General features: G+C 48.5%; 2 protein-coding genes across 2 annotated transcripts; both read left to right on the top strand.

Annotated features, from left to right (window-relative positions):
- The first annotated feature begins 388 nt into the window (after window positions 1-388).
- On the top strand, window positions 389-9,922 carry ncbp3 (nuclear cap binding subunit 3). The gene is made up of 13 exons (XM_004076670.2): window positions 389-709; window positions 1,523-1,588; window positions 1,929-2,034; window positions 2,108-2,233; window positions 2,312-2,431; window positions 2,509-2,633; window positions 3,153-3,261; window positions 4,847-4,946; window positions 7,196-7,305; window positions 7,705-8,011; window positions 8,379-8,527; window positions 8,597-8,773; window positions 9,233-9,922. Exons 1-13 carry the CDS (start codon window positions 530-532, stop codon window positions 9,520-9,522), a joined length of 1,965 nt encoding a protein of 654 aa, XP_004076718.1. The 5' UTR covers window positions 389-529; the 3' UTR covers window positions 9,523-9,922.
- A 4,623-nt stretch (window positions 9,923-14,545) lies between these two features.
- On the top strand, window positions 14,546-25,131 carry pcf11 (PCF11 cleavage and polyadenylation factor subunit). The gene is made up of 16 exons (XM_011483856.3): window positions 14,546-14,940; window positions 17,424-17,549; window positions 17,797-17,979; window positions 18,981-19,184; window positions 19,800-20,746; window positions 20,818-20,989; window positions 21,056-21,422; window positions 21,497-21,640; window positions 21,734-22,833; window positions 22,906-22,966; window positions 23,036-23,279; window positions 23,355-23,538; window positions 23,955-24,110; window positions 24,226-24,318; window positions 24,402-24,437; window positions 24,519-25,131. The coding sequence occupies exons 1-16, from the start codon at window positions 14,773-14,775 to the stop codon at window positions 24,747-24,749; spliced, it is 4,416 nt and encodes a 1,471-aa protein (XP_011482158.1). The 5' UTR covers window positions 14,546-14,772; the 3' UTR covers window positions 24,750-25,131.
- Window positions 25,132-25,145: the final 14 nt, after the last annotated feature.

Consider the following 25,145-nt stretch of genomic DNA (forward strand, 5'->3'; position numbering starts at 1 on the left):
GAATGAAGGTCAGCTGGGGGAAAAACAGAGTATCGTTGGCGTTGCTCACTTCATCAACGACCACCGGGCACGGCGGGTCGTTCTGGAACAGGATCCGGGCTGCAGACAGTCTCTCCTCCAGGCTCTGGTGCTGACTGATGTCATAGTTGTTGGAGGCCCAGCCATCAACTTTGACAAACTGACTTTGAACATTTTCAATTCATAGCAATCTGTTTCTGTAATTTTTCTTTTGTAATACATGTATCTATGTACCATCCCCTGGCATTCTCGTTTTTAATGACTGTTGTTCTTGTTATACATATTTGTTCTATTTGTTTTGAACAATAAAGTTTAAGAAAAAAACTTTGACAAACTGACTGTGACGGAACGGTGCGATAGGGGGCGCCAGACCCCCGACTCGGTTACATTCCCGTCAACGAAGAAGAAGAGCAGGGAACGTCTGCCGGGTCACGGTACCACCGCACCGAACCAGTGCCGGGTCACGGTACCACCGCAGCCTCAGCAGCCCTTGTTCGCAGTAGTTAGCGCCATGGCGGCGGTGCGCAGCCTGCGGGTATCGGTGAAACCAGACAGCGGCTCAGAGCACTCGGAACCGGATTCCGAGTCGGACCGAGATGACGCTCGCGAAGCCGAACCGATGGAGGTGGAGGAGGGCGAGGTGGATGCAGAGGATATCTCCGTTAACCGCTCTCTGAAGGAGCTTCTGCCGGTAAGACCCCGAACTACTTAGGCCCGCAGAGCCGGGGACTGGAGTTTTGCTTCAACATACAGAGTCGGCATGCGATTATTACCCGAAGCTCCGTCTAGTAGTTCCAGGAATTAGTCGGTGACGGGCGCCGCTGTTAATGCTCGCTGCAGCCACGGGGATTTTCTCTTTTCTGGGCCCCTTAGCCAATAGAGAGTTGTTGTGTCGCTCACCTGTTGATCTTTACTTACCTAAGAAACGGCGGTGAGTTTGGAGAATCCGTCTAAAAACGTGCATATATTATAAGCAGAGCTTTCTGCGGGGATTCAGCTAAAATGATCGATTAGCTACTGTCAGTCCATTATAATTATAACCCAGTCTCAGGTCCGGGCCAGCCCATTTATGACCTAGTCTAAGTCTGGGTCATTCCATCATGACCCGGTCTTGAACCAGCTCAGTAGCCTTGGGTTAGTGTCCGCCCTGTGACTGGAAGGTCGTGAGTTCAAATCCAGCCCGAGTCATACCAAAGCCTCTAAAAATGGGACCCAATGCCTCCCTGCTTGACACTCAGCATAGGGGTTAGATTGGGGGAGTTAATGAATAACCCCCTATATGGTGGATTAACTTAATCCACCATAAAGTTCCGTCCGAGCGCGGCTGTGTCCGCAGCTCACCGCTCCCCCAGGGGTGGGGTCAAATGTGGAGAACAAATTTCACATACCTAGTTAGGTGTGTGAAAGTTAACGGTACTTTAAGTTGTACTTTTCTTTAGTCTGGCTCGGCCCATTATGACCCGGTCTGGCAGATGACCTAGTTCTGCCCGCTCTGTCTCTGCAGGACACCAGCCGGCGTTACGAGAACAAGGCCGGAGCGTTTATCACCGGGATTGACGTCAACTCAAAGGTACCGCAGCCTCATCACGCAGCTGCCATGTGATCAGCTCGTTGTTGGTAAAAAGCATTGAAAGCATGAAATAAAGTTCCAGTCCAGGTCCAAAAGTGCAAGGCCTCATGAAAAAGAACCTCACTGAATCACCCACCTGGGTGCCGACCTCTCCAAGCCTGGCTTGGGAACGCCTCGTCTCTCCTCAGACTGCTGCCTCTGCCACCCAGACGATCAGAAGAAAGTAGACGTGTGACCTGCCTTCACCTCCAACCACAAACCATTAACTCTGACGTGAAGGAAGCTGTTACCATGGTAGCCAACTACAAACCGGGGTATGACACAGTTGTTTGTGTTTTAGGAGGCGATTGAGAAGAAGGAGAAGCGAGCGCGACGTTTCCATTTCTGCGGCGAGCAGAGCGTCAGTCAGAAGGCCGTCGTCCTGGACAAGGAAACCATAAAGAAAGGTGGGGGTGGCTCCGGGTTTTGTCGTGTCCCGAGGTGGTGTTGGTGTATTGTTGACGTTGTCGTCTGCTTCAGCCATTCCCCGCCTGCGGCTGGAGGCGCTCCACGTCACGGGCGTGGACGACATGAGCACGCAGGACATCTTCGGCTATTTTAAGGAGTATCCTCCCGCCCACATCGAGTGGATTGACGACGCGTCATGTGAGCGCACGAACGTTTGCAGGACGACAGGAAACCCAAAGAGGGTCCTGAGGTTTAACCACCGCTTCCATCCTTCAGGTAACGTGGTCTGGTTGGACGATGACACCTCCATCCGAGCGCTCATCAACACTAGCAGAATGCCCGACCCGGAGGCCGTTACCACGGAGACCGGAGAGCAGCCAGGCAAAGAGAGCAAAGGTCAGCGAGTGGAAACATGCTCTGACTTTCCGAGGCCGCAGTGCAGCCTGGGTAATGGCTCTATCTGCACACAACAGCTCAGCGAGGTCCAGACTCAGAGGATGAGGAAGAGGAGGGTGAGGTGGGCGATGAAGAGGACGGGGCAGCCAGAAGGAGCAGTGAAGTGCAGGAGGAGCAGCAGCCGAAGGAGCGCGGAACACAGGTAGCTGTCACCAACCGCACAAGCTCATTGGTCAGTCAGAGAGTGGGGGGTGGGGGGTCTAAAGCTGCGTTCACACTGAACGGGAGTGAAGCGTCAGAAAGATTCTGGCGAGCGGTGAATATTCTGGCTGAACTTTGGTCACGAATTCGCGTCACGTCAACCAATCAGGGAGTCAGCTTTAGCCCAGGATGCTTTGATGACGTGATCAGCATCTGGAGGCCAAAACCAACATGGAGGACAATCTGACCGCTCTCCTCCTTAACTTTATGATTTTTCTTTTTTCCATAGAGACAAAAATAAAAAAAAATTCTGGGATTTTCCAAACCTTTAGCCCCTCCCACACACAGCAGGAGCGTCAGGTTTACGACAAGCTTCCAGGAGCAAATTTAGCGCGTGTCAAAACGGAGGAAACAAATTCGCCAGGAGAATTGAGTTTGCAGTAAACTCAGCAAGAGGCTGGAGTCAGGAGGAGCTGTTGACACGTTTATGTGTGTGTTTATGTGTGTGTGCACGACTCAGGTGGACGACCTGTCGCGGGCGGAGAGAGAGTCGCTGCTGAGGAACGAGCCGCGGCCCGCCATCAAACCCTTCAAGGGGAACAAGCTGCTGCTGCGCTTCGCCACACAAGGTGAGCCGCCGTGTCTGTGGGGACACGCCCACCAGGACGGCGACTCTCAAACCCTGAAGCCCACCTGAAACCACAAAACCCACTTTTGCAGCACGTTCCAAATTACACCAATGACATTTTTCTGTGATTTCTCTGTAATTGTCAACGCAAACGTCAGTCAGCAGAATGTTCAAGTCAGTAAGCGTTAGAGTATAAATAACGGTAAATGTTACTGAACACAACCTAAAGATAAAACCCTCAAAGTCACTGTTCCACATTATTACACACAACCGAGTTCCACAACATTTGATAGATTCTAAAGAACTGAAAATGGTAGTTTGCTACATGTTCGTATTTACTGAAATGTAAAGCTATTCCAATCAAAAACATCTTCATAGGTCAAGTTCCATTTGAACACAGGACCCCTTATCTTGTAGTAGCTTCACAATTGTTGCATCTATTGAACTTTTTGGAGAGTTTCTGCTTGAATTTCTTTGATGTCAGAATATCCTCCCAGAGCTGCTGTTTGGATTTGAACTGCCTCCAACCCTCAGAGATATTTTACTTGAGGAATTCTCCAAAAGTTCTGAATAGGGTTGAGGCCAGGGGAGGATGGGGGCCAAACCATCAGTTTATCTCCTTTTCTGTCCATAGCAGCCAACGATGCAGAGGTTTTCCTTGCAGCATGGGATGGTGCATTGTCATGCATGAAGAGGATTTTGTTACGGAAAGCACGGTTCTTCTTTTTGTACCATGGAAGAACGTGGTCAGTCAGAAATTCCACCTACTTCAGGGACCCTAAAAGGGCCGACCAGCTCTCTCCCTATGATTCCAGCCCAAACCATGACTCCCCACCTCCTTGCTGACGTCACAGCCTTGTTGGGACATGGTGGCCATCTACCATCCACCCACTACTCCATCCATCTGGACCATCCAGGGTTACACGGCATTCATTAGTGAACAAGACTGTTTGAAAATGAGTCTTCATTATGTCTGGGCCCACTGCAGCCGTTTCTGGTTGTCAGTGTTGTTTGGCGAATAGAAGGTTTACTTAGAACTACAAGCCTCTGGAGTGTCCTACACCTTGATGTTGGTGGGTCCCCAGAGACACCAGCAGTTTCAAATATGTGCTTGCAGCTTTGTCATGGTATTTCAGCAGCGGCTCTCTTAATCCCATGTATTTGTCTGGCAGAAATCTTCCTCATTCTGCCTTTATCTGCAGCAACCCGTCTCTGTTCTGAATCAACCACAGATTTCTTAATAGTACAATGATCACACCTAAATCATTGTGAAATATCTAAGGTTTTTATACCTTCTTCAAGGCATTTCACTATTTCACGGTTCAGCAGCAGAAAGATCCTTTTTTTCTTTCCCATATTGCTTGAAAAAGTTGGTCTGCTTAATAATTTGGAACGTCCTTCTTTAGTTTTTCCTTTAACTAAACTCACCTTTTAAATGAATCTTCGCAATGTCTGAGACTGAAGTCAGTAAAACAATATCATCCATGAAAAACAAATAATTTCATCTTTTTATCGCTTCAATATAAATTGCATAACAACTGGAAACACTGTAGTGTGGTGTTCATGTCGTGTCGTTTTGGTTCCAGATGATAAGAAGGAGCCGGGGGCAGCGCGGCGCAGCAGATACTACATGAAGTACGGAAACCCCAACTATGGAGGCATGAAGGGCATCCTCAGCAACTCCTGGTGAGACTTGCAGACAAGTTAAGATGTTTTTAAAGACCCACAACAGGGAAAATGGTGTTTTTAACATGTTCTTAGAGCATTTTCTGATGTTTGAGAAAAGAGAGAGAGTGAGTGCTGGAATATAACTCCTGTCATTTATATAAGAGTTTTTCTTCCCTGTGTATTTCGTATTGATTTTATTGTGCTTCTACTACAACTGAATTTCCCTACAGGAATTACCTGATTTAACTCTAAACACGTGTTCAATCGTTTTGTAGGTAAAGCCCGGAAACAGTTGTAAAAATGTGTGTAGCTACGCGTGAACACAGGAGTTTGGAAGGCAGAAGCTGGAATCGTGCGTTTCCATAGACTTCTCATTGGAAGTGGTGACTTGAACAGAGCTGCATGCCAGGCTTGGAAAAGGGCTTCTAAAGTGACACAGAGGAAGAAGGATTCAATGGATTTAGTGATTTGAAGCGATGTATAGAGCTTAGCTGACTTGTGACTATGTTCTTTATGCAATGGTCATCTGAAAAATTGTTCATCTGTTGCGCTAATGTAAAAAATAAGTGCACAATAGCTACCAGCACAATGCCAAAGAGAAAAGGCAGATTTAAACAGATGAGTCGATGTTACGGAGGGCAGGAGGGAGAGAATTCCTGAGTTTGGGAAAAGAGTGGCTGAAGGTTTGGCTCAAACTGTTTTACGGTAGTGAAGTGTGTATGGTATATATTCAGTCTATTGTTGTTTATTCCTTTATTAGAATTTGCCTTTCAAGATGAAATGTCCGTTCTAGTTCCTATATTTCTTTGAATACATTTCTCCCAAAAGTGTGACTTGTATAGTGGGATAAAAAAGAATTTAGTCAGATGCTAATTGTGACACTTAAAGATATGAGAGAGGTCTTTAATTTTGCATCATAATTTTACCTCAACTATGAAAGATGAAATGTAAAAAACAAATCTTGAAAATCACATTGTCTGATTTTTAAAGAATTGTTTTGTGAATTATGGTGGAAAATAAGTATTTGGTCGATAGCGTAAAAAAGTTCAACTCAATACTACATTTTACCTTTGTTTGCAATGACGGCAGCCAAATGCTTTCTGTAAGTATTTTGGTCCATTCCTCCATGCAGATCTCCTCTAGAGCAGTGATGTCTTGGTGCTGTCGCTGGGCTAAACAGACTTTCAACTCCCTCCAAAGATTTTCTGTGGGGTTGAGATCTGGAGACTGGCTAGGCCACTCCAGGACCTTGAATTGGTTCTTACGAAGTCACTCCTTCGTTACCCGGGCAACGTGTGTTTGGGATGGTTGTCATGCTGAAAGACTCAGCCACGTATCAGGACGTTGACTGACAGTCTCTATTCTCCAAAGTTTCTGTTTGGTGATAAAGAAACAGTGAAAAGTGACATTTCTGAATGGAAATCAACACTTTTCAAACAATGTGTGAAATGACAAAACAAATGTGTGCACCAGACCCTGCTGTTTAGTAAAATGACACACCAAAAAGAACTTTAAGGAAGGCCGTGGCTCCCAACTGATTTGATTCTTGCAGATTGTTGACTTGCAGAGCAAATACATGGAAAATGCCAGAAAGAAAGGGAATATTCGCACGGAATTTTCCAAACACGTGCTGAACGTTTTTCTTGGCTGCACGAACACAAAGGAAGGGTTACGTTTAGGGTTACGGTTGAGCTGCGTTCACACCGAACGCGACTCGCTCGGCAGACAGAGACCCGCTGTGGGATGGGGAGCCAACTGGCTTGGGCCTCCAGAACTTTATCATATTTCTCTTATTTTCAGCGAGGCAAAAATAAAAAAGGTCCCCTGATTTTTCTTCTTGTTTTTATTTTTACCCTCTCTGGTTAATGCGGGACAGCAAGCCTTCAAACTCGGTCCTAGAGAGATTAAACCAACAACAAAATCCAGCCTTGGACACACTTGAAATGCGTGCGGCGGGCAAAGCAGCAAAGTGCCTTCTTCCCTCGTCTCTCACTTGACCTTGTGCGCCCTGGACGGAGCTTGTGACATCACAGCAGCTCATTAATTCAAACCGATCGTCTTTGTTACAGTTTGATTGACAGCAGTTTAAAAGGAGAAATACTCTGAAATGCATAAATGAAATGATTACATTTGTCATAAGAAAAATGCCACAAGGACATGTCAAACACACAAAAAAAACATGATTTTCATTGAAGGGGACTTTGAGTATCGTTTCCTGCTGACGGTGGAGCTTCATGACGTCCAAACTCTGATTTTTGTCCATTCAGGAAGAGGAGGTACCACAACCGACGCATCCAAAGAGACGTCATCAAAAGCAAGAAGCCTCTGATTGGAGACAACATGGGACACACGCCGCCGTACACGCACCGGCACTCCGGTGAGAACGCCGGGGATCCGGCCCAACTCCATGAGGCTGCATTCACTGACGCATAGTCTTTAGAGTTTCCAGTTTTCAGGTTTTAATCTAAAATTCATTCAGTTTTCAGTCAATCTGAAAGGGCTTTCCTTCAACAAAGAAGCAGAATTTTCTCATAACTGAATTAACCTTTTAACACAGGAAATGTCACCGGTGAATCCTAAATAACGCATGCTCCATCATATCCCATAACTCTTTGATCGTCTACACAATGAACCTAATTCCAGGAAGCTTCAGAATCTCCTGTTTCACCTTTATGGTGTTAAAGGTCAAAGGGTTATGGTAGTTGAAATAAAGTTGGTATAAAGGCTCAAACCAAATAAAGGCGGGGCTAAAAATCTGTACTCTCTCTCCTCTCAGCTGACCTGGTCAACCTGCCTGAGGAGCCCATCAAAGAGGAGGAGGAGGAGGAAGAGGAGGAGGACGCCAGTGACGAGGACATGGACTCTGATGACAGGGTGGTGGAGTTTAAGGACAAAGGAGGCAGCTCACGTTCTGGAGGGGCGGGGCTTCGCAGCAGTGCGGAGCGATCTCCGTCTCCGTGGTCAGAGTCGGATGAGATGGACTACGACCTGGAGCTGAAGATGATCTCCACGCCGTCGCCAAAGAAAAGCAAAAAAATGACCATGTACGCCGACGAGGTGGAGAGCCACCTAAAGAGCATCCGGTGAGCCCCGCCCACCGTCATCTGTAGTCATGTGACACAGTTGGACGGGCTTTTATTGTGTAAAGCAAGTCTTCAGATGGTAAACTTTTGTCTTTAAACTCCATAAATCTTTTTTGAGGGTCAGGAAGTGAGACATGGATCATTATTGGTTTTCAGAAACTAACATTTAAGAAATTTTAATTCATTGGAATCTTAATCGAATAAATGTTAATGTTTTCATCATTGTGGTTCAGCTTGTAGGGTACTTCCTACAGAGTTTCTAAATTATATTGTTGGGGGAGTGTTCAGAAACTGCCGACTCGTCTGCATCAAGCCCGGGTCAGGATGGGTTCAGAAAAGCTTTTATTTTGACGTTTTCCTCTGTCAGGAACCGCATCGGGACATCGGGGACCCAGAGCAGAGCCAAATCCTCATCCCCCTCCAAGTTAACGGACGTCCGGCAGCTGCTGCTGGAGAAGCGGCAGGGGCTGTCCCATCACAGACAGCCCCCCCCTGTGGCCAGCGGCGGGAAGACCGGTGAGGGGCAGCCGCCGCTTCTGCCGGGGTGTGGACTCCGTCCCCTCTGACTCTACGTCTCTCCCGCAGATGTCCGGCAGCGGCTCGGGAAAAGGCGATACTCTCCGGACAGACGCCGCACCCCTTCCCCTGCCTCCCCCAGAGACACGCCCCCAAGCAAAGAGCCAGTCAGAGATGTGCACAGCAGACTTGGCGTGGCCGGTCAAGACAGAGGCGTCTTCTCCAGCTCCAAAGACAGAAAGACGGGTACAGTGTTACCGAGTTACCGTCTAAAAATAACCGAAAATCCTTGAAGTGGAATGTCAGATGATCAAAGCAGTAAATCTCCTCACTACACACTTTTCTCAGACAGACTTAAACATTCTCACACTTTGTTTCTCTCTTTTTTAAACTCTCAAAGTTCAAACCTTCATAGAAATGAAGTATTATAGAATGAAAACAAAGATTTCTGTAACGCATTCTGTACAGGAGACATGGCACTGATGAGATTGATTGACAGTGGTCTGCAGCCAATCAGATGACAAAAAACAGTACGCTGTAAAAAAAATGTAAAAAGACGGCAAAATTGCACTGAAAATATCAGAGAGACGGCAAAAGGTGTACCGCCATGTTGGGAGGGAACACAACAGCAGTCCCGATCTGACTTGCCGAACTCTCCAATCCAGAACGGAGGTTCTCACGTTCTTAATGCCGTTTCCTCCTCAGGCGACCTCTGGAGCAGACTCGGCAACATTGAGCGGCGAGGGAGCGACCACTCGGCTCCGTCCTCCTCCTCTTCAGGTCGGAAAGAAGGCAGCGGGAGAGCAGGCAAGAAAGCAGAGGGTGAGGAGAAGGAGGAGGAGGAGGACGACTCGATGCTGCAGAAGATGTGGGGCGCCATGATCAAACAGAAGCAGGAGCGCCTCGGCCACAAGGGAAAGAAGAGCCGCCTGGACAGCCTGCCGTCGCTGCAGATCGAGATCAGCCGTGACAGCAGCGACGACTCTGACGCCTGAGGACGACTAGGAACTCGGCCAGACTCTCCTGAACTTCAGAGCTCCAGCCGGGCCCAGGCGGCGGACCGGACCTGCTGGTTCTGTCATCGCGTCTGGATTCTCTCTCCTTGAAAATGTTTTTCAGTTTCCTGAACTTCTCAAAGGTGTTGTCTGATGGAGCAAAGCATGACGGGAAACTCTAACCCTGCACCTGCTCTACATCATCGCCATGCATTCCTGTTACCACGGAGACAGACTCCGCCTCCAGCTCTCTTCCTGAAGCAGAGGATCCTCCTGTGTCGGAAGAAAAGTGTGAACTGGATCTCCTGGTGCTGAGTTGGTTGTTTTTTTCTGAAATGTTGTGGGTCCACAGACTCCAAGCTTCATGAATCCTCATTAAAAAGATGGCTGATGTTTTTTATTCCTGATGTTTCTTCTCTGCACGGAAAACCTGCCAGGTTTCAGCCCAGATGGCAACTCCACCTTACGCTCTCAGGCCGCGCTCCGCTTTGATTCTCTTACAGTGCAGAAGTTTCTTTAGATCATTGAAATACTTGCTACTAAATAGACCAGTGAAGTGTACAGTATTTCTATGAAAAGTACTCACAAGAACACCTGATTCAGGCCTGGATGGTCAGACTCACTCTGTCGATGAAAGAAAAACCACACCGGCACTCGGAGAACTTCAGACTGACTGAAGTAATAGCTGCCACAAACAGCGAGTAGGGAGACATCTGCTGGCTGAGCACCAGGAAAAGCCTAAATGCTGCCTATTGTCTCTATGAAGCCCACCTTTGTGTTGTAAATGTTATTTTTTAAGAGGTTTATTGAAGTCATTCAAAGCTTCTGGTATGTTTGATTTTATTTTACTGTAACACATCAAAGTAGCTGCATTTTATTCCTCAGCACTGATGTAAACTTCAGCTCCCCAAGTCTGTTCTCCTCAAACGACACACCAAGATGACAGGCAGAAGCTCAACTCAAAAGTTGGAGTAATTGCCGCCGTGCGTGCAAATCGGTCCTTCAAAACTTCATGCTTGGAAAACCAAAAACAGCCTTGTGTGAAAGAAAAGGCTCCACAGGTGGTTCTTTTAGCTGCATCACGTCTGTGAGGCAAACACTCAGAGAATATGAGTCAGAAGGAAGCAAAAAAAAAGCCCAGCTGTGAATGATAATGAACACAAGACTTCAGCCATGCGGGTTGAGTCGGTCACTGAGGGTCTGCTGAGTTAACAGAGAACGGGAAGGGAAGAAGAAGCTGACAGCAGTAGCAGCAGCTTGAGGTGAAACCAACCACCTTCACACAGTAAATGATGGTCTCTGTGACCATTTCCTGTATGTTGGGCTCATGTCTGTCGGCTCTGGACTTTGATGATAACTTGAGCCCAACGGTCCCGACAGAGCTTGACTTGTGGTTGCACACAGTGGCGTGAAGTCGTAGCAAGGCCCCGCACATGGGTGACTCCAACCACCACCTTTTGGCCCCCGGCCGCTGCTCTGCCTCTGACGGGAAAAAAAATAGATCTAAGAAGGAAGCTTTGCATGTTTTTGTGCTTCTGACTGAGACTTGAGCAGATGTGATCCACTGAAACATCATATGGTGCCCAGCCACCTATCAAACAATCTGGTTCAAGGCCTCCGCCAAGCAAAGGTCGAAGGTGTCCAACATCTTGGCTGATGGGATGGTGCAGACAAACGATGCAACGGTGTTAGCTTCATGGAAAGGAATATTAGATGGTGGTGCTCCCAAGCTTCAGACCTCTATCTGTGTTCCATCAGATATTTTAGAACAGTCTTTGACATGCAACGATGACACGTATTTGTCGTTGGTGGAGGACTAGTAAATAACATGTATTAACTTGGATATCCTGCCCAGACAGACTAGACTGCAGCACATGTCTGTCTGAGGACCGTGTGTTGGTGCAGAGGGCCCCAGAGGTCCTGAGCTTTTGACCTGGGCTCCGACTTAAAGGCTGATCCTAAACCAGTTAGTTAGTTAGTTAGTGGAAGTCAAAAGTCTTGTGCCACATATAACTATTAACAAAATGGTTTGATGAAATGATGAACTTGTTCACCAACTGGTGATCCAACCAAAGATGCTCTCACCACATTGGCAGGATTTTTTGAATGAGGTGAGTTTGCTTAGAACTCCACACACGGCACACGAGTGTTCAGCCCCACGAGAGGCCCATGCTGCAGCTGGTGCAGGTCCCATCGCTCCGTTCAAAGTGTCAGATTCTCAGTGCTGGATTGCTCTCTCTGTCTTTGCTGCGTCTATAGCAGCAAAGCTGGAGGCGGTATTTCCTGCAGACAGGCTTCATGCTGCTGAAAAGCTGAAACCGTAACCCCTTAAAGAGGCTCAAAACCATCCTCTGCAGCCCCTTTCTTTTCATAAGAGTTTTAGCCCACTGCCCTGCTGTTGCCACTGTGGTACTTCTCTTGTAAAAGTGTTCCCAGTTGTCTTTTATTTCTGATTTTACCACTTTAATCCATAGTCACAGACCTGGGTTTTTTTCTAGGACATACAGTAGTTTCTGCAGAGCAGCAGGAGTTCATTAGAAATACACCTCTGAGTTGTGGGCGGGACAGTTGGCGGGGAGCACTGATCTGTTTACATGCTCTCCCCCTAGCTTACAGGTCATCGCAACCCCAACCTAGCCTTACCGGTGCAACAAAAATGGCGCTTGATATTGGAGTTATTTAGCCGTACAGTTTAGATCCAGATTCCAGCTCGGATGAGGAAAACAAAGACTGTCACGGATCTATTTGTCTGACAGTGGATGCATCAGAATGGAGCAGAGCAGGGAGCTTGTGGCCCGCTGAGTATATTTTTACATCACAGATAAGCTTCTTTTCAAAAGTCATTTATTTGTCTCTTCCTGATTCACAACAATTCGAATAAAAAAATACTCAGAAATACAATTTTAATCTTAATTTTCTTTATATGTGTCCCCCATCGTAAGAATAAAGCCCACAAGAACAAACCATAACTTTCAGTTCAATAGAGGTAAATCCAAACAATTATTTCCCACTTCAAAATTGACATTGTGTGGAATTACCTCTGTTTTGGGATCACTCTTCTTTCCATGTGATTACTCTGCATTTAAGTAAAAAAAGAAGATAACATAATGTTATCGATGCCTAGATTTAAACACACAAAGCCTGACTTCTGTGCTTGGACAATTTTAAGGGTTGGTTGGCTGCTAACTTTTAAAGTTTGCAATTATTAAACACTGAAGTTGCTGCTTGGGTCATTTGGAAAAGGACTGCGCATCTCAACTGTTTACTGCCACCAGCCTTGGTGCTGTCAGGGACGGTGATTTAGTTGGATAGTTAGATAAACGGGTCAATGCCATGGGCAAAACCAGGCTTTATTGTCTCTGGCTAGCATCCTCTGCAGCAGGAATAAAACGCTTCATAAATGTGAAACAGGCTTTGATCTCCTTCATGTTTGGACTACTATGTTCTGGATTCTAGTCAATGCTAAAATGCTTACCCCATGTGCTATCCTATGGGGTCCAGATGACCCGATCCTTACATTGATGTGTTATCCCTACCATGACAAAGGTGGATAAAGGTGTATTTCATGTAATCCATGGACACCAGTGAAGATCACAAATCATTGAAGAAAACAGGTTTAGCCCATTGTCTAGTGGGGTCTAGATGACCCAACTCCCAATGTTAAAGTGCTTAGGATAGCACAAGGGTTACAGTCATTTCAAAACTGATCCATTAGTCTCTTAAAAAAACATCAAAATCAGAGCTCTACCCATCATTTGGGCATCTTGTCTTTCTTTCCATATAATACATGATTTTAGCATTTAATCATGTAATGTTTAGCTTTCAGCACATCCCTTCAGGGGTTGCCACAGCAAATCAGCTTTCACTGATTCACACAGGTAGTTTGGCTGAGAGTTTTACACCAGATGACCTTCCTGACACAACCTTGTCTTTTATCTAGGCTGGGGACCAGCACAGGGGGATCCAGACTTGAACCAACCTTGTGGGTACATATTTAGTTAGTAACGCAAAGGGTCTTGCCCAAGGACCCACACTGGATGAAGCTCATTTCATGCCCTGGGAAGTGAACTCTGGTTTCCTGCACGCAGCCAACTAATCCGTCCAGCTGCTTATTTTAGCATTTTGTTATACACCTTTTTAAAATCCTTTTGACAAGCTGGCTTCTCCTTACATTTTGTATTTGGTTTAACGCTAGATGGTCAAGCAATCTTTGAAATGTAAAGGCCTATTCCCGACACACCGGCTGGGCCACCCCAACCTCCACCGGCATAACAGAGGGTTTGTGGCTCTATTTCTACACTCAGTGCTCTGGCATGGTATGCTGGTTTAGTAGGGGATGGCATTCACTGGCATCAGCCATGAGATGGCTTAGGGCTGATGATCGCTAACAGGCCGCTAACATGGACCAACAGCCATTTACCAAGACCACCACCAGAGCAATCCCTGGTGGAGCCATACTTTGGAGCCAGATGGACTCTCGCCATATTTGGACTGGTGTGCTGTGAAAATGCCAAAATGGCCTGAGTAAACAAGAGGAGAGAATGAAGAATGGAAATTAGGGGACCTACTTGGTCAAGGACTGGGGGACAAAATTCAATGAGAGTGGCCTCCATAGTCATGATATTAGGTCTTGTTTAAAAGATCTTTTCTCTTCATTTTCTTTTGTCCATTGTGTGGTCCTATGATGATCTATGTTTGTAGCCTGTTTTCTTATTTTTGTTTTCATTGCAATTAATATCATAATTTAAAATTTTCATTCCTTTATTTATTTTATCTTTTTTTTTTTGCATTCACATTCTAACACAGTTAGGGGGAGCAAACATTTGAAAAACAACGATATAAAAATAATTAAGGACAAGGCAACAATGTTCAGTGTTGTGTTCGTTATATAATGGTGACACATCTTCGTCCTGATTGGTAGAATTGTCTGTCTGTAACCGTGGGAAGCTTCCAAACCAGTGGAGGAGGGGCAAAGTTCAGCCAATTGAATTTGCCTGACGTAATGACAACTATAATAGACTACGGTCACGTGACACCCTTCACTAGTAGTTGAAGTCGCCATTTTGCTTGTCGTCAAAATCGGATCAAGCGCTTCCAACGACGGCAAAAAAAATAAATACGAGTCTGACTTTGTAAGTCTTCGGCTGATAGCGGAACGGTTAGCCGCACGAGTTCACGGACAGTTTGCTGATCGGCGGTGATGCTTCCGGTCAGACTCGTGTAGGTTTCTGCGGCTCAGTCTTCTCGAAGATGGAGGACGGCGCGGCGCGCCAGGACGCGTGTCGGGAGTACCAGTCCTCCCTGGAGGACCTGACGTTCAACAGCAAGCCGCACATCAACATGCTCACCATCCTGGCCGAGGAGAACCTGCAGTTCGCCAAGGATATCGTCGCAATAATTGAAGCTCAAATAACCAAGGTTTTTATGAAATAGAATACTTTATCTTTCAGCTGTAGGCCGAGAAAAGATGGCGGCCAGTGTTGTAGTACCAGCTCAGCACGTTTCATGTCTGCTTGAAGCCGCTGCCCTTAAAATCTCCGTTTGTTTGTGTGACAGTGATTTGAAATATTCGGTGCGCTCATTACATTAAACCTTCTTTGACAACAAGTCAGGCTGATGAAACTCTTGTCGGATTGGCCGCAAGTCGATGTGGTCTCGGCTTCAACCGAAATCAACGCTCGTCGGCGCCGTTTCTGAGTTAATTTTTGCTGTTCTGAATCTCGCGAGACTTGTCATCCGCAACGCCACAATGAAGGGCCATGTTGGCAGATGGCAAAGAAGCCCTCGTTTTGTCATTATTAGTGCGTTCATGTAAACGAGATATTATGTTCTTTAACAGATAACGGCCATTAGTCTGCTGTCCTCCACCATAGAAACAAGATAATCTGACTCGTTCTGTTCTCTGAAAACCGTCAAGTCCCAGAAACGAGAGACAGTCTGCCGTCATGTCGTTCATGAGCAGTTACTTAGTTCTGGTGTCGGTAGGTCTGAGCCACACAGGCTGCAGGCGTGAACACCATCAGCAGTCACATGTTCCACAAACTGTCAGATGATCATTATTGTAATCTGATTACTCATGTTTCATGTTTTTGTGTGATATGTCTACAGGACTTAGTAGAGCGGAGCAACCTTTGACCCTGAAACAGTTAGATCATTTTCTTACTGCTTAAATCCCAGCATGAGGCAAAATACCTCTTCAGATGATTACTTAATGTTTTTGAAGCCAGTAATCTATAAAATGTAGTGTTTAAATATTTATAATTAAATTATAGAAGTGTTGTAATTCTTTTTTTCACTTGTAACACATCATCTATCTTTGACAGCAGCACATGTTGGCTCCTTTCAGATATAAAACCCACCTGCTTCCTGCTGGGGCAGATAGACTGATTTTTTGAATGCAAACCCCGTCACACAGGGCATTTTCTATCATTATTGCTCGGACATCCTAATCTTTTTTTCTCTATTTTGCTATTGATGAAGAACATTGGTGGAGAATTAATTTTAGGAAAAAAAAAATCTATAGATTTGAATGCAATGATGTACTTTGCATCTAAACAGAAACAAGACATTACTGTGTAAGAAGATCTGTTCTTATTCAACAAAATGAACTACTCTGCAATAATCTTTTTCGTCCTTGTACCCAGTTATGACATTTTGAAAATGAGAAAATAAGTGGCAAAACTTACCTTAAAAAAAAAAGCTAAAAAACTGCCGAGCCCCATGGCGGACGAAGAGCTGCAAGTGGATCTGGAGCCTCGTTCTGCAGACCCTGATCTGTCAGTCGGGCCTCAGAACTGTCATTTTTGAAGGCCAGTTGGAAAAAACAAAGTTAGGAGGATTTTTATTGATACGGTTTGGAAATAATTATAAAAATGTTTGTTTAAATCTAGTTACGTCACTGAAACGGACCCTAAAATTAGACTGAAGAAGAGTCCTAATAACAGAGAGCAGGTTTTTAAAGGGAGCGTCTTTGTGGAACGACAATTGGAAAGCAAGCATCGGTTGTTGAAGACCACGGCGTGACCGTGTCAGCATCTGGCGTGCTTCCTCCTCGGTCGGTTGCCGTGGATGCAGCCTCCACATTGATCAGAATTGTAATCTGCGCACGTTGAGGGCCACTGGGAATTGGGGGGTCCTCAGACCCGCCGGCTCCCGGTTGAAGCCGGACCACATCGCTGCCGTTGAACTGTGTTGTTGTGAAGCGCAGCGGCACGGCCCCCCATGCAGGCGCCCACAGAGCAGCCCTCCCTGCATGCTGAAGCTGTGGTGATAACAGCCTCTGCACGAATCCACTCGTGAATCTTGACTTCCTGAATTGTGACTGAATAATATAAATGTTGATAATAAAACATGTGAACTGTGCTTTTTGTCATTTCTTCTTTCCCAGTGTAATTTGTGGTTATGGTTTACATGAGCAGACACGTAGACAGTGACTCAGCTCTTTGGGACAAACGGGTTCAGTCCAGCGCCGCAGCTTACCGCTGCAGACAAATCCATCATTTGCCGAATTTGAGCGCAGAAAAGCTCTGAAAGCTCAGACTGAGTGAAGAGGCTCACGTGGAGCTGAAGTGGCTGATGGGTAAAGTACAAAGAGGGTCCTTCAAGACCCTCTTTGGAGGTAAAGGACTTCTGAGGACTGGACTGTGAACAACAGATTTTTCGTTTTCCTCCTGGAAGGATTCCCGGCGGCTCCTCACAGACTGAAGACGAGTTTTTGGAGCGCTCGGGTCCGCTCAGACCCGCAGACTGCTTTCATGGATAATGTGAAAACGAAAGGAGCTGGACGCTCCGGTTTTCCCGCCGAGCGAGCGAGCGGCTACAACTGTTCTGACTGTTGTGTGTTCTGAAATGTTGCTTTAACCCTTGTTGTGTTCTAAACTTGTCGAGTTCTCTTGCTCCAGGCGCCATCCTCCGAGAAGCTCCCAGTTTTGTACTTAGTGGACTCCATAGTGAAGAATGTCGGAGGAGAGTACCTTGCAGAGTTTGCTAAAAACCTAGTCACTTCATTTATATGTGTCTTTGAAAAGGTACAGTTCTCTTTGATGTGCTCGTTGTTTAAGCACTAATGTTAGCAGCACAGCTCACCTCCCTCCTGTCTGTCTGTTGCTTGCTGTGTGTGAACTCCTGTGTGTAGTTGTGTGCTTGAGATGTCCGGTGGAGGGATAGGCAGCTTTTCCTGCAGACAATGCTAAAAATGTCAAGCAGCTGCTGTGATGCTTTTCTTGAGCTCTGGCCGTTTTGTTTCTGTGGACCAAGTCCTGTCCTCTGTTGTAGGTGGACGAAAACACCCGAAAGAGTCTGTTCAAGCTGCGCTCCACGTGGGACGAGGTGTTCCCCACAAAGAAGCTGTATTTGCTGGACGTCAAGGTCAACTCTCTGGACCCGGCCTGGCCCATCAAGCCGCTCCCGCCCACAGTCAACTCCAGCATCCACATCAACCCAAAGTTTTTTAAGCAGGTGTGTATGCGCAGACGCCTGCGGGTGAGTCTGCAGAACTGACGGGAGCTTTCTGGCTGCACAAAATCCTGGTTCTGACTGGAGCCGCTCCTTCAGAACAGGGGCAGCTCAGTGGCCTTTATGCCGAGACTGTTGGAACCCTAAAATCCCCACAGCTCCAGATCAACGACCGCTAGAATCTTGACTTGATTTACTCGTTTGCTTTGGGTTGTTCTCTGTGAAACGAAATAAAGAGAATTGCTTTTTGCACAAGCGAGCGGACGCTGACCTGAACCTGTACTCCAGTGTGGGGGGTGGGGGTTGTCTGCTGTGCAAAACTTGGGTTAAATAAAGATAATACAAAAACCTGACGGCACCTGGGATGGAGCTGCAAATGTTTACGTTCCTTTTTCTACTCAAGCTAGTTCAGTCGATTCAGCAGAATGAATGTGTGGAGGCCGTGAAAATCCAACTTTTACTTATGAAACGTGATGATCTGCAACTTCAGAAACACGATGGATGTTAACTCCTGGTGAAACGTTTCTTATTTAGCCCCAGAAAACGAGTACATACTGACAATCAGCCACTGATCTGAGTCTTGATTCTGCTTTGGCCTGGATGGGCAAACGGTCTGACATGAGGGGACAAAAGGCGGGAAAAGGCTGAGGTTGTCGTACGATCAGTGTGTGTGTGTATAAAAACTTTTGTTTTAAAGACGTGAAACATTCTTGAATTTTGGATAAAAATGTTTTTGTCTTAAAGTGTTTAAAAGTAAGTGAACTTTTGAATGATTGTGAGACGCGCTTCAGAACCATAAACATCTGATCTGTTTCATTTTGAAGAAGCTCTTCTTTTGCCAACGCTTCATTTCAGCACAAAAACAGGGTTTTACTGCTTTTCTCTTGTACTACACCTGCCCTCAGGTAACCTTGGTAATGGCTGCAAAGCCCCTTTAGCTGGGGTTAAAGATGGTTAAAGGCTAGAGGTCATGCTGGTAAATTGTCGCCCTCCTTCATCTTCAGACTGAGGAGGCGCCCTCTCCACAGCCAGCCCCCGCTCAGCCTCCCCCGCCAGTGGTCACGCCCAAGCCTCCCAGCGCCACGGGACAGTCCAGCCTGACCCAGGAGCAGCTGATCCGCAAGCAGCTGCTGGCCAAGCAGAAGCAGCTTCTGGAGCTGCAGCAGAAGAAGATCGAGCTGGAGCTGGAGCAGACCGAAGCACAGCTTGTGAGCAGATTACCGTCTTTGACCGATTACCTTAGGTGTTCCTTAGAGCCCAGGCAGGAACAGGGAAGCTGAACGACCCTTATATTTTAACTTTGATTTGAATTCAGGGGAAAAAACAGGAGAAAGTACCTTTTGTTATGTAATCTTCCTGTATTTGCTGTGAAAATCAGAACCGGTGTAAAACCAGGAGTGTCAAACTTCAGGCCTGCAGAAAACCTGCTTTATCTGCTGCTGATTACCTGGATCCGGTGTTTGTGTCGTTGAAAGACGCTGCTCCTCAGGCCTGCAGTTTGACACCTGTGGTTTGAATGCCAAGTGTCACATCCCCTACAGGTGTGAATCCACCCTGTGTAATCCCACCCATTTTCCCTGTAAAAAAAAAAAAAAGTAGGAGCCCTTATTTCTCACATTTTCTTTTAAAAAAGCGTGAATTTCACGTACATTTGTCTCAGCTGGACTGAAAGCAGATTACAGCATTAAATCCATTAAATGAACTCTTTTCCATAGAGAAAGGAGAGAGCGACCTGCTTCCGGTTACTCTGGATTTGAACATTTGTTCTGTTTGCATAAAAGTTTTTTATTTTTTATTTATTTATTTTTATTTATTTTTTACAGGCAATCGGATTTAACCTCCAACAAGCTCCTGCGGGTCCCCCACCGGCAGCACCGAGCTTAGCACCCAAGCCCCTCAGCCAAAGCACCTCTGTGATCCGACCCTGGATCCCCCCCCAGCCTCCGACTGACCCAAAGCTTCCCACCCGAGACCCACGTCTGAACCGCCCCGCTCCTCTGACTCCAGCTCAAAGCAAAGAGCCTCCAGCTCCCAGAAAAGAGGTCTCCCCCAGCGTCCAGAATCTCGCCATCATCCCTGAGAAAAGGCTGCCAGAGAAGCCCGTTAAGCCCGATAGAACTAGAACCTTCAGGAAAGACATACTTGATGAGAAATCCAAGAACAAACTGCCAAAAAGCGTCCAGAACCAAAGGGAGGTGGCTGGGCCTGACCCAAAAGTCCCGGAGAAGAAGGATCCTCGGCTGAAGAAGCGACCACTGGAGCGCGGCCCCGAGCCAAAAGAAGACGAGGTAAAGGACAAGAAGAGAAGTAGCGACAAGAAGGAGCGAGATGACACCCCGCGTTCCAACAAGGGCAAGCTGCACAACGGGGCGGCGGCCAAACACGAAGACGTCGGCGACAAGGCCGAGCCGAAGAGCGGGGGCAACGCCCGGACGCACGCCAGGAAACGCACCCGATCGCGGTCACGTTCTCCAAACGCTTCTCCCAAGCGGAAAGACAGGCGGTCGCCCAAAAGCCGACCCAGGAGCAGCTCCCCGTCCCCCCACAAGCCAGGAAAGCCCCGGAGAGTTCGACCCGACAACCTGACCCTGAACAAACCCGGCCACGATGAGCGGCTCGCCCCCAAGAAGAACCAGGCAGACGGCAGGCGGCCCAAAAGGCCTGCAGAGGAACGCCACGGCGAGTCTAGGGACTCCCTCCGCATCAATGATGGGGGGGCCAAGGAGGGTAAGGAGGGTCACCGCTGGAGGAGCGGCTGGGAGAACAAGCAGTAAGTCCAAAGTGATCCATTAGTTCTGGTTCTGGTGGTGTGATGTCGCCTCAGCGTTGTTTGTCTTTCAGCCTGAAGTCAGAAGAGTCTCACCCGAAGGCCGGACCTCTGAGGCACAAACCTTACGGGGGCCCGGCCCGGCCCAGCACCCCTAGAACCCCCAAACACCGCCTCAGCGTGGATGCCAACCTGCAGATCCCGGAAGTCTTGAACTCTGCCTCCAAGAAAGACCTGCTGATGAGGGTACGTCCACAAACACAGACCAGGCCAAGCCCCCACCCCACCCACTAACAGCAGCTTTCTCTGCAGGCCAGCAAACGTGTGGAGAGCGGCGAGATCTCTCAGGAGGACTTCCTGAACATGGCCCACCAGATCAACCACTTATTCCAGTACCAGGAGGAGAAGCAGCTGCGCTCCGAGAGCTGGGACGGACCCGGGGAGTTCCCCACCAAGAAGCAGACAGGGCAGGCCCATGTCTCCATGCCCCACCCCCACATGGACCCCGCCGAGCTGTCCTACTACGAGCACAAGTCCAAACTGAAGAAGACTCAGGTCAACCATCGAACCGCCAACGAAGAGTGGGAGAGCCAGGACTCTCTGGAGGGCGGCGGTGACGCGGAACAAGCCATGCACCCCCCCACACATAAATTCAGCAGACCCCCGAGAGACAGACCAGGTGAGAGAGTCGGGAAAGATCAGAGCTGAAGTTCTGAAGTCAGAGATTCATCCACGCCTTCTGTTGTTTCCCAGGTGAACGCCAGAGCAAAGAGCGGGAGGACTCCCGCCCCCCCCTCGCCCCAATGATTGAGGATTACAACCACGGCAAAGAGTTTCCCACCTTGAAGTCTCTCCCAGATCTCCGCTTCAGGAGGAGGGCCGACCCTCGAAAGTCCAGTAAGTCCTGCAAGCCCAGATCTACTGTCATGTGCCCCCCCCTTGGGGGGGTTCTGTTAGCTACAGGGATTTCTGAACTCCTCCTCCTTCCAGGCGAGCGGGAGTGGACGTCCCCACTGGAGCGGCAACTGTACAAGGAGAAGAAAGGCGGCTACGACGCCCCACGGCGCTACGAGGCCAGACACTCAGAACCCCGCAGACCTGAGGGTGCCCCCCTCCCCGAGGCACTGCCCCACAGAAAATGCCCCAGCCCGGTGGGTCTGGAAGGTCTGGCTCCGCACTTCAGGCGTGAGCCCCTGTCCCCGCCACGACAGGTGAACGCTCCAGACAGTCCGGTGGCGCGCTTCGAGAGCCCCAACAGCGAGCACTCAGACGACGGCCCCCTCATTCTGGATCCCCACATGCCCCCCCAACACATGCTGACGGGGGCACCTTTCCGACCACATGGCAACTCCCCAGGACACACCCCTCCTCACGACGGAGTACACCCTCCTCGATATGGCGGCCCCGCCCTCATCGGGCCTGCCAGGCCACACCCTCCAGGATGGACAGGGGGACACATTGAAGAGCCTCACCATCAGGGGCCAGGCAGGTTTGATGATGGGGGGCCATCTCATCTGATGGTAGATATGACTGAGCCCCCCCAGGGGCCAGGCAGGTTTGGTGCTCCTATTGGCCAGCAGCCGGTGTCGGGCAGGGGGCCGGGCCCTATAGACGGGCCAGTGCAGCATTTTGAGCCCTCTGGTCCCTTCGGCGGTCCCATGGGCTTTCATCAGCAGCAGCGACCCCCCCACTTTGAAGACCTGTCGAACCAACTGAGGCCCCCCCGGCTAGACAACAACGTTTGCTTTGATAGACCCAACCAGCCGGGTCCCCATTTTGACATGGCCAACGCTCCTGTGCAAGGAGGGGGGGCACACTACGATTTCATCCCCGGTCAGCAGGGGCCCCCCAGGTTTGGTCCCCAACCAAACCTGCAGCCTCATGTGAGGCAGATGGCTCCCGATGTTTACAACCACCCGGTGCCCATCCAGCAAAACTTTGCTATGACCCTCCAGCCGTTCCAGGAGCCCATGAACCCTCAGTTCCCCCCCGCGCCAATGGCGACCGGAAACTTCAACCCGCACATCGGCCAGCCGGGCCCCGGGTCCTTCTACAACCCTCCGGCCCCCAACATCAACATGCAGCAGCCGGTGAGCCCCCCGCCCTCATTTATCAGACAATTGTGTTTCTAGGATTCTTCCTGAAAAAAAGCTTTTGTCCAGGTGATGGCGAGCATGAACGCCCCCTTCCTGCCCCCAAACCAGGTGTCGTTTGAGCCGCAATGTGAGTATGCAGTCACGCGCGTACGCCAATGCCACAGCAGGGGCCCCCGTGACCTCTGTGTGTCTGCAGTCCCTCAGGCGGCCGCCAGCGGGGAGCACTTCGGTCAGGTTGACGTCGAGTCTCTCCTGAGCAAACTCATCTCCACTGGCATCATCAAGCCGTCGCAGCCGGACCCCGCCCTCCCCGCCAGCAGCGGTGAGCCTGCAGCTGTGGCCCCCCCTGCCGCACCTGAGCCCGAGGAGGAGGAAGACCAGGAGGTTGAAGAGAACGACATCCCGGACCTTACCGGCTTCAGCATCGATCACATGAAGCTGTGAGTCCCGGCCCGGTTAGGCTCTACGCGACCTCCAAGTGCTCCGCCTCATTCTGTGCTGCCGTGTTCCCTCAGGCGGTACGAGAGCGTGGTAACCAAGCTGTACACGGGGAACCAGTGCTGCCTTTGCAGCATGCGCTTCTCTGCCACGCAGACCGACTTGTACGCCGACCACCTGGACTGGCACTTCCGGCAGAACCACGCCGACAAGCAGGCGAGCAAGAAGGTGACGCATCGGCGCTGGTACTACACTCTGACGGTGAGAGCACAGCACTTCCTGCCCCTTTCACAGTAAAACTTGTCTTATCTATGCTTTGTTTTGAAATATCCTTATGAAAGACAGATTCTGAAAGGTTGGGCTACAAGGGAAAAAGAACTAAAAGGCCACACTTTTTGTTATTTAGCTCCGCCCACTCTGACCTGTTTTGAAGCATTTGTTTCTACATTTCAGGTTTCACTGTCATAGTGCAAAAGCTTTAAAATTAAAGCCCAGTTTCTGAGACTAAACTCTATTGAAATGCAAAAGAACGTATATCAGATTTATCATGTTTTTATTCTGTATAGATGTTTTAAATGACATTAATGGAGAGCATTCAGAAACATCACAGATGTTTGGGTCAAACGTGTGACCGCATTTTGAGCGTCCTCATGAACGGCGTGGCGTCCCTGTTGCAGGATTGGATCGAGTTTGAGGAGATCGCTGACCTGGAGGAGCGAGCCAAGAGTCATTTCTTTGAGAAGGAGAATGAGGAGGTGGTGCAGAAGACCCAAGCAGCGGCCAAGGAGAAGGAGTTTCAGAGTGTGAGAGCCACCAAGGACCAGGTGGGAGAGGTGAGAACCCAGACCTCCATGGAGGGGGCGGTCCTTCCTTTGGATGACGATAAGGGGGTGAGGAGGAGGAAGGTGAGGCTGACGGCGTTCTGAGCTGTGGTTGTTTTGTCTGCAGTCGTGTGAGATCTGTCAGGAACCCTTTGAGACGTACTGGGTGGAGGAAGAGGAGGACTGGTTCTTGAAAAACGCCATTAAAGTGGATGAGAAGGTAGGTGACCCCCCCCCCCCCCTCCCCCCATGCTCCGCCCCTCTTTGTTGTTGTTCCGTTTTAATGTTTGTTTATCTCCACAGAACTTTCACCCATCCTGCTTTGAAGATTACAAAAAGGTGAGTCTACCGTTTCTTTCAGTCCTCTGTTCATCCATCTTCCTCCGTTCACCGTCTCCTCCTCCTCCTCCTCCTCTACAGTCGTCGTACCTCGATGCCACGCCTTCTCCCAGCAAGCTGATGACCGAACACCCGCTCGGGGCTTTTAAAACAGAGCAGGAGTCCACTTCCTGTGCATTGGAGGCAACATCCGTGAAACAGGAAGTGGAGCCTCCACAGGAAACGGATTGTGAACCGTCCTGTTCTGAGGAGACGGTTGGCGGGGCTCCCGAGGCCGTGGTGGACTCTGTGCCGTCAGAAGATCCAGCGTGACCTGCTGCTGCTGCTCGCCATCGTCCTGTGGGGGCGAAGGCCTTTTAGCACTTGAATACATTTTGGTATTTGATCGTGTGGCCGTTTCAGAGCCGCTGTTTCTGTGAAGAAATGTTTCGTTTGCTCAAAGCTGTAAATGATTTAATTTATAAATTAAAGTATTTTTGGTACCTGTGGTCTAACGCTGGTTGAATGCGGAGCGTGGCATCGCTGCAGTTTGAGTCTCAGGTGTTGAAGGTAAGCATCATCTGATTGGTGGCCAGGGACTGAGAAGTTTCCTTTTTTTTGCTTTGATCTTTAATAAACGAGTCTGAAACGTGTTTGTGTGTGATCCACTTCAGTTTGATGTTCAGGTCCAACGTTACAAATAAAGTTTCTGTGGTTCAAAGAGCCGAC

This window comes from Oryzias latipes, chromosome 14, assembly GCF_002234675.1.
Source record: "Oryzias latipes chromosome 14, ASM223467v1".
Taxonomy (NCBI): Eukaryota; Metazoa; Chordata; class Actinopteri; order Beloniformes; family Adrianichthyidae; genus Oryzias; species Oryzias latipes.

What these genes read in the sequence shown, in the direction of transcription:
- ncbp3 (XM_004076670.2), top strand. Translation starts at nt 530, where the DNA reads ATGGCGGCGGTGCGCAGCCTGCGGGTATCGGTGAAACCAGACAGCGGC. An exon ending in GCCAGGCAAAGAGAGCAAAG is followed by an intron (nt 2,432 to 2,508) that starts GTCAGCGAGTGG and finishes TGCACACAACAG; the next exon opens with CTCAGCGAGGTCCAGACTCA. An exon ending in AGCCACCTAAAGAGCATCCG is followed by an intron (nt 8,012 to 8,378) that starts GTGAGCCCCGCC and finishes TTCCTCTGTCAG; the next exon opens with GAACCGCATCGGGACATCGG.
- pcf11 (XM_011483856.3), top strand. Translation starts at nt 14,773, where the DNA reads ATGGAGGACGGCGCGGCGCGCCAGGACGCGTGTCGGGAGTACCAGTCC. An exon ending in AGCGGCTGGGAGAACAAGCA is followed by an intron (nt 20,747 to 20,817) that starts GTAAGTCCAAAG and finishes TTTGTCTTTCAG; the next exon opens with CCTGAAGTCAGAAGAGTCTC. An exon ending in ACATCAACATGCAGCAGCCG is followed by an intron (nt 22,834 to 22,905) that starts GTGAGCCCCCCG and finishes GCTTTTGTCCAG; the next exon opens with GTGATGGCGAGCATGAACGC.